We start from the raw sequence: 18568 nt of genomic DNA, 5'->3' as shown, positions 1-18568 counted from the left end.
TCCTCTCATACATACTGTAGGGTTTCATGTACTGCTCTCCTCTTATACATACTGTAGGGTTTCATGTACTGCTTTCCTCTCATACATACTGTAGGGTTTCATGTACTGCTTTCCTCTCATACATACTGTAGGGTTTCATGTACTGCTCTTCTCTTATACATACTGTACTATACACAACTCTCCTCTTCTCATTCCCTCCCCTCTTCGCTCTGTCTCACCAGAATAAAATAACTTGCACATGTCGTTTTGCCGTAACATCAGCTGTTGTTAAATGACTGTTGTTGAGCTGTGGGGGCCAATGACAGCTTCATGTTCTGCTAAATGTAACACATATTCGGATTCTTTATTGTGTTGCCACAGTTACACACACAATTTTTTTTTACTCACCTTCTTTTTTGGTTGTATTGTTGGTATAGTGTTTTTTTTTGTTACTTGTCAAGTTTTGTGTTTTTTTTGTGGCAGGGTAGCAAAATAGAATAGACCAGAACAATACACCAGCCAGCCTCATAGTGACGGCATCTAGCATGCACCAGCCTCATTTTTATTTAACAAGGCAAGTCAGTTAAGAACAAATTCTTGTTTTTAATGACGGTCTAGGAACAGTGGGTTAACTGGTCTAGGAACAGTGGTTTAACTGCCTGTTCAGGGGCAGCTCAGGGGTTTGAACTTGCAACCTTCCGGTTACTAGTCCAACGCTCTAACCACTAGGCTACCCTGCCAGCCCTCATAGTGACTGCATCGTGTTACATCTAGCATCTAGGAACTGGTCTAGGAACAGTGGGTTAACTGGTCTAGGAACAGTGAGTTAACTGGTCTATGAACAGTGGGTTAACTGGTCTAGGAACAGTGGGTTAACTGGTCTAGGAACAGTGGGTTAACTGGTCTAGGAACAGTGAGTTAACTGGTCTAGGAACAGTGGGTTAACTGGTCTAGGAACAGTGGTTTAACTGCCTGTTCAGGGGCAGCTCAGGGGTTTGAACTTGCAACCTTCCGGTTACTAGTCCAACGCTCTAACCACTAGGCTACCCTGCCAGCCCTCATAGTGACTGCATCGTGTTACATCTAGCATGTAACATCTAACACCTGTACTTTCCTGTGGTCGTTGATACAGATACACCAGCCAGCCTCACAGTGACGCCATCATGCTCGACCACGAGGACAGTTTCTGGTGTCAGGCACTGGAAGACCTGGAGACCTGTGGACAGTCTGAGCTCCTCAGAGAGATAGAGGTATACTACCTTAACTTATCTGGTTAAAAATAAAGGCAAGCAATCCTTTACACTCACAGCCCGTAATACAGGTTGAAAACGGTAGATTTGGCCTCCGTCTAAGGCACTGCATCGCAGTGTTGATGCGTTACGACAGCCTTGGGCTCGATCCCAGTGTCAAAGCCGGCCGTGACATCGAGTCCCATAGGGCGGCGCACAGTTGGCCCAGCGTCGTCCGGATATCAGTTAGCATAGCATCTATTGTTGCTTTATATATCAGTTAGCATAGCATCTATTGTTGCTTTATATATCAGTTAGCATAGCATCTATTGTTGCTTTATATATCAGTTAGCATAGCATATATTGTTGCTTTATATATCACTTAGCATAGCATCTATTGTTGCTTTATATATCACTTAGCATAGCATCTATTGTTGCTTTATATATCAGTTAGCATAGCATCTATTGTAACTTTATATATCAGTTAGCATAGCATCTGTTGTTGCTTTATATATCAGTTAGCATAGCATCTATTGTTGCTTTATATATCAGTTAGCATAGCATATATTGTTGCTTTATATATCAGTTAGCATAGCATCTATTGTTGCTTTATATATCAGTTAGAATAGCATCGATGGTTGCTTTATATATCAGTTAGCATAGCATCTATGGTTGCTTTATATATAGTTAACGTAGCATCTATGGTTGCTTTATATATCAGTTAGCATAGCATCTATTGTTACTTTATTTACAGTGTATTCGGAATGTATTCAGCATTCTAAAAGGTTTTAAGACATTTCTGCATATTTATTAAAAATAAAAAACATATACCTTATTCAGACCCATTGATATGAGACTTGAAATTGAGTTCAGGTGCATCCTGTTTCTATTGATCATACTTGAGATGTTTCTACGACTTGATTGGAGTCCACCTGTAGTGAATACAATTGATTGGGCATGATTTGGAAAGGCATGTCTATGTAAGGTCTCACAGCTGACAGTGTATGTTAGAGCAAAAACCCAATTGATGATGGAAAAAAAGTATTCAATTCATTTTAGAATAAGGCTGTAACGTAACAAAATGTTTTTAAAAAGTCAAGGGGGCTGAATACTTTCCCAATGCACTGTATGTAATTCAGGGCTCATCTGTAAAATAGACAGACCTTGGTCTCAGTATGACTCCCTGATTAAATAAAGGTTCAATAAATAAAGAACTACACTCTACTATTTCCTCTACTCTAATATACTCTACTCTACTCTACTATACTATACACTACTCTACTCTACTCTACTCTACTCTACTCTACTCCACTCTACTATACTCTACTATTTCCTCTACTCTAATATACTATACGCTACTCTACCATACTCTACTATACTCTACTCTACCATACTATACTCAACTCTACTCTACCATACTCTACTCTACTCTACTATACGCTACTCTAATATACTCTACTACACTGTACTATACTATACCCCACTCTACTACACTATACCATACCATACTCTATTATACTATACTATACTCTACTCTACTATACTCTACTCCACTATACTCTACTCTACTATACGCTGCTCTACTATACTCTACTCTACTATACTCTGCTATACTCTACTATCCCATACTATACTATACTATACTATACTCTACTTTGTACTCTACTCTACTATTTCCTCTACTCTACTCTTTACTATACTCTACTATACTCTGCTCTACTCTACACTTTGCTCTACTTTTTAATCTACTCTTTGCTATACTAAACTCTTTACTCTACTCTTCACTTTACTTGACTCTTCTCTACTCTTTACTCTACTCTACTCTACTCTTTACTATACTCTACTCTACTCTTTACTCTACTCTACTCGTTACTCTTCTCTACTCTACTCTTTACTCTACTCTACTCTTTACTCTTCTCTACTCTACTCTTTACTATACTCTACTTTACTCTTTACTCTACTTTACTCTTTACTCTACTCTACTCTTTACTCTTCTCTACTCTACTCTTTACTCTACTCTACTCTTTACTCTTCTCTACTCTACTCTTTACTCTACTCTACTCTATGCTCTACTCTACTCTACTCTTTACTCTACTGTACTCTTTACTCTTCTCTACTCTACTCTTTACTCTACTCTACTCTTTACTCTTCTCTACTCTACTCTTTACTCTACTCTACTCTATGCTCTACTCTACTCTACTCTTTACTCTACTCTACTCTTTACTCTTCTCTACTCTACTCTTTACTCTACTCTACTCTTTACTCTTCTTTACTCTTTACTCTACTTTACTCTTTACTCTACTTTACTCTTTACTCTACTCTTCACTTTACTCTACTCATTATTTTACTCTGCTCTTTACTCTACTTGACTCTTTACTCTACTTTACTCTTTACTCTACTTTACTCTTTACTCTACTCTTCACTTTACTCTACTCATTATTTTACTCTGGTCTTTACTCTACTTTACTCTTTACTCTACTTTACTCTTTACTCTACTCTTCACTTTACTCTACTCATTATTTTACTCTGCCCTTTACTCTACTTGACTCTTTACTCTACTTGACTCTTTACTCTGCTCTTTACTCTTTACTCTACTCTTTACTATACTCTACTTTACTCTACTCTTTACTCTACTTTACTCTTTACTCTTTACTATACTATACTTTACTCTTTACTCTACTCTTTACTCTACTCTACTTTACTCTTTACTCTACTCTTTACTATACTATACTTTACTCTTTACTCTTTACTATACTCTACTTTACTCTTTACTCTACACTTTACTCTTTACTATACTATACTCTACTTTACTCTTTACTCTATTATTTTCTTTACTCTACTCTACTCTCTACTGTCTACTGTTTACTCTTTACTCATTACTCTACGTTTTACTCTACTCTCTACTCTCTACTCTACTTGTGATAATGCCAGAGAAGCCGGTGTTTGGAGGATATATTGGCACGGATGTTGTTAGGCCTGTGACAAAGTTGACATATTGATCGACACATTTTAATTTATATACTTATATATTTTATATATATTTTTATCTACTCTACTCTCTCTGTAGGCATCTATTATGACGGGCAGTGCCATCAGTATTGGGGTGGATGGTAACAAGTCCCATGGCCTCCCCCACCCTGGAGACCCCGTCTGCCAGCCCCGCATCAGCCCTCTGCGGAGGAGCTCCCTCCAGCACCACGATGCCAAGACCCACCTGCACCAGGAGGCCCACCTCCACCAGGGGGCCCACCTGCACCCGGAGGCCCATCTGCACCCGGAGGCCCAACTCCTGCATCACGAGGCCAGAACCCAGCTGCATCACGAGGCCAGGGCAAAGAACACACTCCGGGTGTCTGAGAAGACCTGGGAGTCTCGTAGGATCAAGGAAGAGATGCAGGAGATCCTCTCCCCTACCCCTCTGGAGCTACACAAGGTGACTGCCATACCCACCAGTGAGAGCTATCCTCCTGTAGGTTTTAACTACAAAAGGTTTGGAGTGGAAACCTACTGTAGGGTGGCTCTCCTGTAACAGGGTTGGAGTTAAAACCTACAGGAGGGAATCTCTCCAGGAACAAGGTTGGAGTTAAAACCTACAGGAGGGGATATCTCCAGGAACAGGGTTGGAGTTAAAACCTACAGGAGGGTATCTCTTCAGGAACAGGATTGGAGTTAAAACCTACAGGAGGGTCTCTCCAGGAACAGGGTTGGAGTGAAAACCTACAGGAGGGTATCTCTTCAGGAACAGGGTTGGAGTTAAAACCTACTGTAGGGTAGCTCTCCAGGAACAGGGTTGGAGTTAAAACCTACAGAACATTAACTTTCTAGGAACCTTGGTTGGAGTTAAAACCTACAGGAGGTTAGCTCTCCAGGAACAGGGTTGGAGTGAAAACCTACAGGAGGTTAACTTTCTAGGAACAGAGTTGGAGTGAAAACCTACAGGAGGGTAGCTCTCCAGGAACAGGGTTGGAATTAAAACCTAGAGGAGGGTAGCTCTCCAGGAACAGGGTTGGAGTTAAAACCTACAGGAGGTTAGCTCTCCAGGAACAGGGTTGGAGTTAAAACCTACAGGAGGGTAGCTCACCAGGAACAGGGTTGGAGTTAAAACCTACAGGAGGTTAGCTCTCCAGGAACAGGGTTGGAGTTAAAACCTACAGGAGGGTAGTCTCCAGGAACAGGGTTGGAGTTAAAACCTACAGGAAGGTATCTCTCCAGGAACAGGGTTGGAGTTAAAACCTACAGGAAGGTATCTCTCCAGGAACAGGGTTGGAGTTAAAACCTACAGGAAGGTATCTCTCCAGGAACAGGGTTGGAGTTAAAACCTACAGGAAGGTATCTCTCCAGGAACAGGGTTGGAGTTAAAACCTACAGGAAGGTATCTCTCCAGGAACAGGGTTGGAGTTAAAACCTACAGGAAGGTATCTCTCCAGGAACAGGGTTGGAGTTAAAACCTACAGGAAGGTATCTCTCCAGGAACAGGGTTGGAGTTAAAACCTACAGGAAGGTATCTCTCCAGGAACAGGGTTGGAGTTAAAACCTACAGGAGGTTAGCTCTCCAGGAACAGGGTTGGAGTTAAAACCTACAGGAGGGTAGTCTCCAGGAACAGGGTTGGAGTTAAAACCTACAGGAAGGTATCTCTCCAGGAACAGGGTTGGAGTTAAAACCTACAGGAAGGTATCTCTCCAGGAACAGGGTTGGAGTTAAAACCTACAGGAAGGTATCTCTCCAGGAACAGGGTTGGAGTTAAAACCTACAGGAAGGTATCTCTCCAGGAACAGGGTTGGAGTTAAAACCTACAGGAAGGTATCTCTCCAGGAACAGGGTTGGAGTTAAAACCTACAGGAAGGTATCTCTCCAGGAACAGGTTTGGAGAGCCCGGCACCACTGGAACCTGACCACCGTGTTCTGACGAGGTCTAGACAGTGTAACACATCACTGTAATCAATAATAGATCAATACATGCATTATTGAGCAACAACACTCTTATTGATTGATCGGCTTGTGTACCCTGCTCTCCCGTGTCAGACCAACCTGCCTGCTGTAACTTTTCTCATGGCGGATATTACTGAGGAAGGTTTTACTCGCAGTGATCGTGATGGCTATTGCACCTTGAATCCACGTATTGTATCGTACGTCGGCTAAATGACTGTAAATGCAGTCTTCAATAAGAGTGTCTGTCAGCTAAATAAACTAACTGTAAATGAAGTCTTCAATAAGAGTGTCTGTCAGCTAAATAAACTAACTCTAAATGAAGTCTTCAATAAGAGTGTCTGTCAGCTAAATAAACTAACTCTAAATGAAGTCTTCAATAAGAGTGTCTGTCAGCTAAATAAACTAACTGTAAATTAAGTCTTCAATAAGAGTGTCTGTCAGCTAAATAAACTAACTCTAAATGAAGTCTTCAATAAGAGTGTCTGTCAGCTAAATAAACTAACTGTAAATGAAGTCTTCAATAAGAGTGTCTGTCAGCTAAATAAACTAACTGTAAATGACTGTAAATAAGAGTGTCTGTCAGCTAAATAAACTAACTGTAAATGAAGTCTTCAATAAGAGTGTCTGTCAGCTAAATAAACTAACTCTAAATGAAAGGTTACACCATATAATAAACTGGGTGGTTCGAGCCCTGAATGCTGATTGGCTGACAGCTGTGGTACACCAGAGCGTATACCACGGGTATGACAAAGCATTTCTTTTTACAGCTCTAATGACGTTGGTAACCAGTTTATAATAGCAATAAGTCACCTCGGGGGTTTGTGGTATTTGGCCAATGTACCACGGCTAAGGGCTGTATCCAGGATTTCTGCATTGCGCCGCACGTAAGAACAGCCCTTAGTCGTGGTACATTGGCCATATACCACACCCCCTCGGGCCTTATTATAAACCGGGTAGTTTGGGTCCTGGATGCTGATTGGCCGAAACAGCAATCCAGCTGTGTATATCAGACAATATACCGCGGGTATGACACACAACTACTTGTTTACTGTTCTGTTTATGGTAGTAACTGGGGTTTGTGGTCTAGCCAATATACCACTACCAAGGTCTGAATCCTAAGAATAGTCTTGAAGCTACATATGTAGCCTTGAAACTATGTGATTGCAGCTCTAAACTAACAAGCTAAATTAACTAACAGGTTGTAACTATGTGTTCACAGCTCTAAACTAACAAGCTAAATGAACTAACGGGTTGTAATTCCCCAGGTGACGGTGATGAAGGATCCAGAGAGCGATGACTTCGGCTTCAGCGTCTCCGACGGGTTCCTGGAGAAAGGTGTTTACGTCAACATGATCCGTCCAGAGGGCCCAGCAGACCGCGCAGGCCTGAAACCATATGACAGGATCCTACAGGTGTTCACTCTCCCTGTACCTATCCCCCCCAGCCTGTACCTATCCCCCCAGCCTGTACCTATCCCCCCAGCCTGTACCTATCCCCCCCAGCCTGTACCTATCCCCCCCAGCCTGTACCTATCCCCCCCAGCCTGTACCTATCCCCCCCAGCCTGTACCTACTCACCCAGCCTGTACCTATCCCCCCCAGCCTGTACCTACTCACCCAGCTTGTGCCTGCCTGCCTGCCTAGAGAGAGACGGAGGAGTGAGGAGACAGAGTGAGAGGCAGAGAGAGAGGAGTGAGAGGCAGAGGAGTGAGAGACAGAGGAGTGAGAGACAGGCGTGAGAGACAGAGAGAGAAAGAGGAGTGAGAGGAGTGCGAGGCAGAGGAGTGAGAGACAGGCATGAGAGACAGAGAGAGAAAGAGGAGTGCGAGGCAGAGGAGTGAGAGACAGAGGAGTGAGAGACAGGCATGAGAGACAGAGAGAGAAAGAGGAGTGAGAGGCAGAGGGGGGAGAGACAGAGAGAACCCTGCCAGTGCTAGTATCTGTAAGTAGTGTTTGACCTTCCAGCCCGTGTCCATTACACAAGTTACCAACGGCTGAAGCTATGATGTTGAAATGCCTATTTACTCTGTTCCATATAAGTAGTGTTTGTTCATGCCTGACACCCAGCCAGCAGGTTAAATATAAACTGCTGTGAGATAGATAGGTAGGTAAGGGGTGGAGAGGAAGTCATAGACAAAGGCCCGTTTATCACGCCAAGGTTGGACAGAGTTCAAATGTGACTCTGCCGAGTGTCACAAGGAGCGGAACAGGTGAAAACCCATGAGCAGAAGAGGAGACCGGGATGAGGTAACCAAAGTATTTATTGAAACGGGGGGGGGGGGGGGTTGCAGGAAACCTGGTGTGGAGGCTAAGGCTGGAGCGAGAGGTGTTAGGACAGGGAAAGCAGATCCGGAGGGGAATCGAAGAGAGCCGTAAAGTGGGGGATCCAGGACAGAGTAGCAGGACTGACGAGACGTAGGACTGGAGACACGGACTAGAGTCAGAGCGGGCGGAACTGTAGCGGAGAGGAAAACAGCATCAGGGAAGGGAAAACAGGCACAACAGGTCAACAGGATCTAAACAGGAGCAAACGGCTAGAAACGTAGACTGACTGAGCAGAGATTACGATCTGGCAGCATGGAAGTGGCAGGGCTGAGTATTTGTAGAGGTCTTTATTATGGAACAGGTTGCAGCTGGTGGGGATCTGCTCTGACTCCAGCACACCTGTCTCCACACACACACACACACACACACACACACACCACACACCACACACCACACACACAGAGGGAAAGAGCACTGGGGGAGTGGTGGCAGGTCAGGGAGACACCGGATGAGCAGTAGAGGGCGTGGCGGAGCATGATGTAACATCGATACGTTTTATTTTGTAACATCACACACACACACACACACTTCTGTAACTCAGTCGGTAGAGCATGGCAACACCAGGATAGTGGAATGATTCCTGTGACCACTTGGATAAAAACATCTTCTAAATGGCATGTATTATATTATTACACACACACACACACACACACACACACACACACACACACACACACACACACACAGCATGGTACCAGTGGTTTCAGTATCTAATGATAATGTCTCTGTGTTAGTTTAGTGTGATTTCCTTTAGCCTATCGACTAGGGCCCTCCATCTCTCTCCTGCAAACTGTGCCACTGATTACAGACCGCTGTCAAGTGAATATAATGATCAGCCTATTAACAATTATGCTGTAGCCAGAGAAAACATGGTGGGACAGGTTAGGTTGTGAGGGACAGGTTAGGTTGTGAGGGACAGGTTAGGTTGTGGCCAGAGACAACATGGTGGGACAGGTTAGGTTGTGAGGGACAGGTTAGGTTGTGTCCAGAGAAAACATGGTGGGACAGGTTAGGTTGTGGCCAGAGAAAACATGGTGGGACAGGTTAGGTTGTAGCCAGAGAAAACATGGTGGGACAGGTTAGGTTGTGGCCAGAGAAAACAACATGGTGGGACAGGTTAGGTTGTGGCCAGAGAAAACAACATGGTGGGACAGGTTAGGTTGTGGCCAGAGAAAACAACATGGTGGGACAGGTTAGGTTGTGGCCAGAGAAAACAACATGGTGGGACAGGTTAGGTTGTAGCCAGAGGAAACATGGTGGGACAGGTTAGGTTGTGGCCACTGGGAGATGGCATGAGTTTTAGTTCAATATCAACCATACTGGTGGGAATATCTTCTCATATAGTACTGTCATTATATTATCTACCGTTTTATAGCCACAAGAAGAAAAGAACAAGAAAATAGGAAGGACGTTTTTAGACTAGGATAGAAGAATGATTGTGGTTCTGATTAAGCCAAAACCACAGTTGAATAAAGTCCACTTATTCAGGGTAAATACAGAAACCAGAACTACTTACTATAAAAACTGACGTTCGACACGTACGGACTCAGCCAAGATAAAAAAATACATTTTTAAAAAGTTCAATACGCACACACAGCAGATCTGCCAGAGCTCCTAGCTTCTAGATCCCAGTTCCCTAGCTGTCTTCCAAGGCCCGATCCACACTTCACGGCCAAACATAAATCGTACTGTGGCTGGCTCTGATGTTTTATTTTCACACTGTCTTTCCAATCTGGTTCCAGCCACTATGGTACAGTAGATGTGTAACCAGGCCGGCCCAGTACAGTTTGGCTTGGCTTGGCTTGGCTTGGCTTGGCTTGGCTTGGCTTGGCTTGGCTCTGTAATACGAATCAGACTCAATACTACAGACTTATGTGGTTAGAGCAGAAATAACAGAGTTGTTGTAAAGGCTACTGTTGACTTGCAGTGGGGTTTATTCCAATACACTAGTCCTTGATTGGAATGTTCTAGAATCTGTCTGTGACACGTGTACAGTAATAGAAGACGTGTGTACGGCATCCATATTAGGAAGTCATTATAGGAAGGCAAATCTGTCCACTCACCAATATGGATTATGGATGCCGTTTGTTGTACTCAGTGCATTAAAAAAAAAAGTATTCAGACCCCTTGACTTTTTCCACGGTTTGTTCCAGCCTTATTCTAAAATTGATGAAATTGTTCAATCGACACACAATACCCCATAATGACAAAGCAAAAACACTTTTTTTTTTAGATTTTCTTATATATGTATATATATATATATATATGTGTATATATATATATATATATATATATATATGTATATATATATATATATATGTGTATATATATATATATATATATATATATATATGTATATATATATGTATATATATATATGTATATGTATATATATATATATATATATATATATATATATATATATATATATACTTACTGAAATATATATATTTTTTTACAGGGACAGTGCACAATAATATGACATTTCCATAAGTATTCAGGCCCTTTACTCAGTACTTTGTTGAAGCACATTTGTCAGTGATTACAGCCTTGAGCCTCGTGGCGTGAGTATGACACTACAACATTGGTAAATCTGTATTTGGTGAGTTTCTTCCAAGCAGATCCTCTCAAGCTCTGTCAGGTTGGATGGGGAGTCGTCGCTGCACAGGTGAACCTTCGCCCCAAACTGAGGTCCTGAGCGCTCTGGTGCAGGTTGTCATCAAGGATCTCTCTGTACTTTGCTACGTTCGCCTTTCACCTCGGTCCTGACTAGTCTCTCAGTCCCTGCCGCTGAAAAACATTCCCACAGCATGATGCTGCCACCACCATGCTTCACCGTAGGGATGGTGTCAGGTTTCCTCCAGATGTGACACTTGGCATTCAGGCCAAAGAGTCCAATCTTGGTTTCATCAGACCAGAGAATCTTGTTTCTCATGGTCTGAGAGTCCTTTAGGTGCCTTTTGGCAAACTCTAAGCGGGCTGTCATGTGCCTTTTACTGAGGAGTGGCTTCTGTCTGGTCACTAGTCTACCATAAAGGCCTGATTGGTGGAGTGCTGCAGAGATGCTTGTCCTTCTGGAAGGTTCTCCCATCTCCACAGTGGAACTCTGGAGCTCTGTCAGAGTGACCATCAGGTTCTTGGTCACCTCCCTGACCAAGGCCCTTCTTCCCCGATTGCTCAGTTCGGCCGGGCGCCCAACTCTAGGAAGAGACTTGGCGGTTCCAAACTTCTTCCATTTAAGAATTATGGAGGCCACTGTGTTCTTACCACGGTGGACTCCAATCAAGTTGTAGAAACATCTCAAGGATGATCAATGGAAACAGGATGCACTTGATCTCAATCTAGAGTCTCATAGCGAAGAGTCTGAATACTTACATAAAACATGTTTTAATATATTTGCAAATTTTTTTTTTGCTTCTAAAAACCTATTTTTGCTTTGGTCATTCATGACTCTCTTTCCCCTGGTGCTGTAGGTGAACCACGTGCGTACCAGAGACTTCGACTGCTGCCTGGCTGTGCCTCTGATCACCGAGGCCGGGGACAAGCTGGAGCTGGTGATCAGCAGGAACCCTCTGGCCCAGCAACTGCACCATGAACCGGACTGTCTGGACCAGGACCAAGGCCTTCTCATCTCTGCACTGCAGTCCAACAGTAGGGAACACCACCACCACTATACCACTACAACCCGAGCCATGGACCTGTGATTTACAGACAGACAGCACAGACACGCCATGCCGCAGACCGTTACCATGGAGCAGTCTGTGAATCTACAGACACACACAGAACAATGGACCTTCTTTGGACATGTGAACTACAGACGCAGCCACAGTCCAGTACCATGGACACACCAAGTCACAGACTGAACTTCTGAATGAACTACAGACAGGAGCCACAAACCAGTACTATAGACCTGTGGCTAAAGACACAGACCAGTACTATAGACTATAGACCTGTGGCTAAAGACACAGACCAGTACTATAGACTATAGACCTGTAACTAAAGACACAGACCAGTACTATAGACTATAGACCTGTAACTAAAGACACAGACCAGTACTACAGACTATAGACCTGTAACTAAAGACACAGACCAGTACTATAGACTATAGACCTGTAACTAAAGACACAGACCAGTACTATAGACTATAGACCTGTGACTAAAGACACAGACCAGTACTATAGACTATAGACCTGTGACTAAAGACACAGACCAGTACTATAGACTATAGACCTGTGACTAAAGACACAGACCATTACTATAGACTATAGACCTGTAACTAAAGACACAGACCAGTACTATAGACTATAGACCTGTGACTAAAGACACAGACCAGTACTATAGACTATAGACCTGTGACTAAAGACACAGACCAGTACTATAGACTATAGACCTGTGACTAAAGACACAGACCAGTACTATAGACTATAGACCTGTGACTAAAGACACAGACCAGTACTATAGACTATAGACCTGTGACTAAAGACACAGACCAGTACTATAGACTACAGACCTGTGACTAAAGACACAGACCAGTACTATAGACTATAGACCTGTGACTAAAGACACAGACCAGTACTAAAGACTATAGACCTGTAACTAAAGACACAGACCAGTACTATAGACTATAGACCTGTAACTAAAGACACAGACCAGTACTATAGACTATAGACCTGTGACTAAAGACACAGACCAGTACTATAGACAATAGACCTGTAACTAAAGACACAGACCAGTACTATAGACTATAGACCTGTGACTAAAGACACAGACCAGTACTATAGACTATAGACCTGTAACTAAAGACACAGACCAGTACTATAGACTATAGACCTGTAACTAAAGACACAGACCAGTACTATAGACCTGTAACTAAAGACACAAACCAGTACTATAGACCTGTGACTAAAGACACAGACCAGTACTATAGACCTGTGACTAAAGACACAGACCAGTACTATAGACTATAGACCTGTGACTAAAGACACAGACCAGTACTATAGACCTGTGACTAAAGACACAGACCAGTACTATAGACTATAGACCTGTGACTAAAGACACAGACCAGTACTATAGACTATAGACCTGTAACTAAAGACACAGACCAGTACTATAGACTATAGACCTCTAACTAAAGACACAGACCAGTACTATAGACTATAGACCTGTGACTAAAGACACAGACCAGTACTATAGACTATAGACCTGTGACTAAAGACACAGACCAGTACTATAGACCTGTAACTAAAGACACAGACCAGTACTATAGACTATAGACCTGTAACTAAAGACACAGACCAGTACTATAGACTATAGACCTGTGACTAAAGACACAGACCAGTACTATAGACCTGTGACTAAAGACACAGACCAGTACTATAGACTATAGACCTGTAACTAAAGACACAGACCAGTACTATAGACTATAGACCTGTGACTAAAGACACAGACCAGTACTATAGACTATAGACCTGTGACTAAAGACACAGACCAGTACTATAGACCTGTGACTAAAGACACAGACCAGTACTATAGACTATAGACCTGTGACTAAAGACAGACCAGTACTATAGACTATAGACCTGTAACTAAAGACACAGACCAGTACTATAGACTATAGACCTGTAACTAAAGACACAGACCAGTACTATAGACTATAGACCTGTGACTAAAGACACAGACCAGTACTATAGACTATAGACCTGTGACTAAAGACACAGACCAGTACTATAGACCTGTGACTAAAGACACAGACCAGTACTATAGACTATAGACCTGTAACTAAAGACACAGACCAGTACTATAGACCTGTGACTAAAGACACAGACCAGTACTATAGACTATAGACCTGTAAATAAAGACACAGACCAGTACTATAGACCTGTAACTAAAGACACAGACCAGTACTATAGACTATAGACCTGTGACTAAAGACACAGACCAGTACTATAGACTATAGACCTGTAACTAAAGACACAGACCAGTACTATAGACTATAGACCTGTAACTAAAGACACAGACCAGTACTATAGACTATAGACCTGTGACTAAAGACACAGACCAGTACTATAGACTATAGACCTGTGACTAAAGACACAGACCAGTACTATAGACCTGTGACTAAAGACACAGACCAGTACTATAGACTATAGACCTGTGACTAAAGACACAGACCAGTACTATAGACCTGTAACTAAAGACACAGACCAGTACTATAGACTATAGACCTGTAACTAAAGACACAGACCAGTACTATAGACTATAGACCTGTGACTAAAGACACAGACCAGTACTATAGACCTGTGACTAAAGACACAGACCAGTACTATAGACTATAGACCTGTAACTAAAGACACAGACCAGTACTATAGACTATAGACCTGTGACTAAAGACACAGACCAGTACTATAGACTATAGACCTGTGACTAAAGACACAGACCAGTACTATAGACCTGTGACTAAAGACACAGACCAGTACTATAGACTATAGACCTGTGACTAAAGACAGACCAGTACTATAGACTATAGACCTGTAACTAAAGACACAGACCAGTACTATAGACTATAGACCTGTAACTAAAGACACAGACCAGTACTATAGACTATAGACCTGTGACTAAAGACACAGACCAGTACTATAGACTATAGACCTGTGACTAAAGACACAGACCAGTACTATAGACCTGTGACTAAAGACACAGACCAGTACTATAGACTATAGACCTGTAACTAAAGACACAGACCAGTACTATAGACCTGTGACTAAAGACACAGACCAGTACTATAGACTATAGACCTGTAACTAAAGACACAGACCAGTACTATAGACCTGTAACTAAAGACACAGACCAGTACTATAGACTATAGACCTGTGACTAAAGACACAGACCAGTACTATAGACTATAGACCTGTAACTAAAGACACAGACCAGTACTATAGACTATAGACCTGTAACTAAAGACACAGACCAGTACTATAGACTATAGACCTGTGACTAAAGACACAGACCAGTACTATAGACTATAGACCTGTGACTAAAGACACAGACCAGTACTATAGACCTGTGACTAAAGACACAGACCAGTACTATAGACTATAGACCTGTGACTAAAGACACAGACCAGTACTATAGACCTGTGACTAAAGACACAGACCAGTACTATAGACTATAGACCTGTAACTAAAGACACAGACCAGTACTATAGACCTGTAACTAAAGACACAGACCAGTACTATAGACTATAGACCTGTAACTTTACTATACAAATAAAAAATAAAAGTTGACATGTTCACTAGATCCCTTTACTAGAACCAACTGGCTCAGAGAAACAGACTCAGATCCACAGACACCGAGAAACAGGCTCAGAGAAACAGACTCAGATCCACAGACACCGAGAAACAGGCTCAGAGAAACAGACTCAGATCCACAGACACCGAGAAACAGGCTCAGAGAAACAGACTCAGATACACAGAGAAACAGGCTCAGAGGAACAGTCTCAGATCCACAGACACAGAGAAACAGGCTCAGAGAAACAGGCTCAGAGCCAAAGACACAGAGAAACAGGCTCAGAGCCAAAGACACAGAGAAACAGGCTCAGAGAAACAGGCTCAGAGAAACAGACTCAGAGAAACAGGCTCAGAGAAACAGGCTCAGAGCTAAAGACAGAGAAACAGGCTCAGAGAAACAGGCTCAGAGCCAAAGACACAGAGAAACAGGCTCAGAGAAACAGGCTCAGAGAAACAGGCTCAGAGCCAAAGACACTGTTCGTGGCCACTGGACTCAATAACAAAATCCTTAGAGACTCCCAGATCTCTCAAACACTGAGAAGTGTCTTCAGCCCCACCAACCCTGGTGCAAAAAGAAATGAAGACTTTTTTTTACAGATGCATTTTCCCCACAAGTCTTGTGTTTCATGTGTTGCCATTCTGCCAACCTCTTACAAAAACATAGAAGAAGAAGAAACAATTTGCCTATGTCATACAGTGAGTGGACAAAAAATTAAGAACACCTTCCTAATATCGAGTTTCACTCCCCCCATTTTTGCCCTCAGAACAGCCTCAATTCGCCGGGGCATGGACTGTACGAGGTGTCGAAAGCGTTCCACAGGGATGCTGGCCCATATTGACTCCCAATTGTTTTTTATTTTTATTTAACCTTTATTTAACTAGGCAAGTCAGTTTAAGAACACATTTTTATTTACAATGACATCCTACCCCGGCCGACGCTGGGCCACTATGGGAGTCCCAATCACGGCCGGATGTGATACAGCCTGGAATCGAACCAGGGACCGTAGTGACGCCTCTTGCACTCTGTTGCGACTCGGGAGCTTACAACCTGTTGTGTCAGGTTTTAGCTGAATGTTCTTTGGGTGGTGGACCATTCTTGATACACACAATAAACTGTTGAGCGTGAAAAACCCAGCAGCATTGCAGTTCTTGACACAAACCGGTGTGCCTGGTACCTACTACCATACCCCATTCAAATGAACTTAAATCCTTTGTCTTGTCCATTCACCCTCTTAATGGCACAAATACATACACAAGCCATGTCTTAATTGTCTCAAGGGTTAAAAGTCCTTATTTAACCTGTCTCCTCCCCTTCATCTACACTGATTGAAGTGGATTTAACAGGTGACATCAATAAGGGATCATATCTTTCACCTGGATTCACCTGGTCAGCCGATGTCATGGAAAGACAAGGTGTTCCTAATGTTTTGTACACTCAGTGTAGCCTGAAAATGTTTTCATTTTGTTTGAGTTTTGTTTGTTTGAATCATCGAAAAGCAGAAGCCATTTGGCCTGGAAAAGCAACCACACATACATATGGAAACACACACGCACACACACACATACACACACACACAGAGAAAAAGACACACACGCACACACACACACGCACGCACGCACGCACGCACACACACACACACACACACACACACACACACACACACACACACACACAGACACACACACACAGACACACACACACACACACACACACACACACACACACACAGACACAAACACACACACACACACACACACACACACACACACACACACACACACACACACACACACACACACACACACACAGACACACACAGACACACACAGACACAAACACACACACACACAAACAGACACACACAAACACACACACACACAGACACAAACACACAAACACACAGACACACACACACAAACACATAGACACACACACGCACCCACCCACCCACTCACACACACTCACAGACACAAACACACACACACACACAAATAGACACACCCACGCACACACAGACACACAAACAGACACACCCACGCACACACATACACCCACACACAAAGACACACACTTTGGACAAAGGGTGAAGGATGACAATGCACAAGAAGAAAGCCTGCTGCTATTGGTGATGGGGATAAAAAAAAACTAAAGTGTTTGGTCCTTCAGCAACTTTAATCTGGACATACTGTGATTTGTCTGTGGATGGATGAGTATGTGTATACTGTTATCTGTTTTTATTTTGTGTGTATTGATTGATGTTCTTTCATTTTTCACCATTTTGGCCAAATGGATTTACAGCTTCTCTCAAGCAACACTCAGAGACATAATATTAGAGTAATGCCACTTCCAGGTTGTCTTTGTTTATCCAACTGATGTTTTCTTAGGTTTGTCCTCCTTTCTGTCTACCACCTCCATACCTCTATTCCTCCATCCCTCCATGCTTCTATCCTTCTATCCCTCCATACCTCTATCCCTCTATCCCTCCACCCTTCTATCCTTCCATCCCTCCATCCTTCTATCCTTCTATCCTTCTATCATTCTATCCCTCCATCCCTCCATCCTTCTATCCTTCTATCCTTCTATCCTTCCATCCCTCCATCCCTCTATCATTCTATCCCTCCATCCCTCCATCCTTCCATCCCTCCATCCTTCTATCCTTCTATCCTTCCATCCCTCCATTCTTCTATCCTTCTATCCTTCCATTCCTCCATCCCTCTATCCTTCTATCCCTCCATCCCTCCATCCTTCCATCCCTCCATCCTTCTATCCTTCTATCCCTCCATACCTCTACCCCTCCACCCCTATATCCCTTTATCCCT

At 42.9% G+C, this 18568-nt stretch overlaps 1 protein-coding gene and 2 long non-coding RNA genes across 4 annotated transcripts in view; 1 reads left to right on the top strand and 2 right to left on the bottom strand.

The window, feature by feature from the left end:
- Positions 1 to 12517, top strand: part of LOC110494809 (glutamate receptor-interacting protein 2-like) — a 163126-nt gene extending 150609 nt beyond the window's left edge. Inside the window, exons 21-24 of the mRNA XM_036948442.1 lie at positions 1112 to 1229; positions 4276 to 4641; positions 7404 to 7550; positions 11936 to 12517. Of these exons, the coding sequence (XP_036804337.1) occupies positions 1112 to 1229; positions 4276 to 4641; positions 7404 to 7550; positions 11936 to 12166 (862 nt within the window). The 3' untranslated portion in view covers positions 12167 to 12517. The remainder of the gene's footprint in view (positions 1 to 1111; positions 1230 to 4275; positions 4642 to 7403; positions 7551 to 11935) is intronic.
- A 413-nt stretch (positions 12518 to 12930) lies between these two features.
- On the bottom strand, positions 12931 to 13817 carry LOC118940508. 2 transcript variants are annotated; one of them, XR_005037103.1, is made up of 3 exons: positions 13625 to 13817; positions 13359 to 13464; positions 12931 to 13252 (listed from the first exon to the last, which is right to left on the bottom strand). It is a non-coding gene; the product is annotated as an uncharacterized LOC118940508 (long non-coding RNA). The 2 variants fall into 2 exon arrangements; XR_005037102.1 differs by having other exon boundaries at positions 12931 to 13325; positions 13385 to 13464.
- Positions 13818 to 14246: 429 nt separating this feature from the next.
- Positions 14247 to 15415, bottom strand: LOC118940509. The gene is made up of 3 exons (XR_005037104.1): positions 15177 to 15415; positions 14501 to 14646; positions 14247 to 14307 (listed from the first exon to the last, which is right to left on the bottom strand). It is a non-coding gene; the product is annotated as an uncharacterized LOC118940509 (long non-coding RNA).
- Positions 15416 to 18568: the final 3153 nt, after the last annotated feature.

This window comes from Oncorhynchus mykiss, chromosome 17 (assembly GCF_013265735.2).
Source record: "Oncorhynchus mykiss isolate Arlee chromosome 17, USDA_OmykA_1.1, whole genome shotgun sequence".
NCBI classification, from domain to species: Eukaryota; Metazoa; Chordata; class Actinopteri; order Salmoniformes; family Salmonidae; genus Oncorhynchus; species Oncorhynchus mykiss.
Note: the sequence above shows the minus strand (reverse complement) of the source record. Positions and strands in the feature narration are given on the sequence as shown.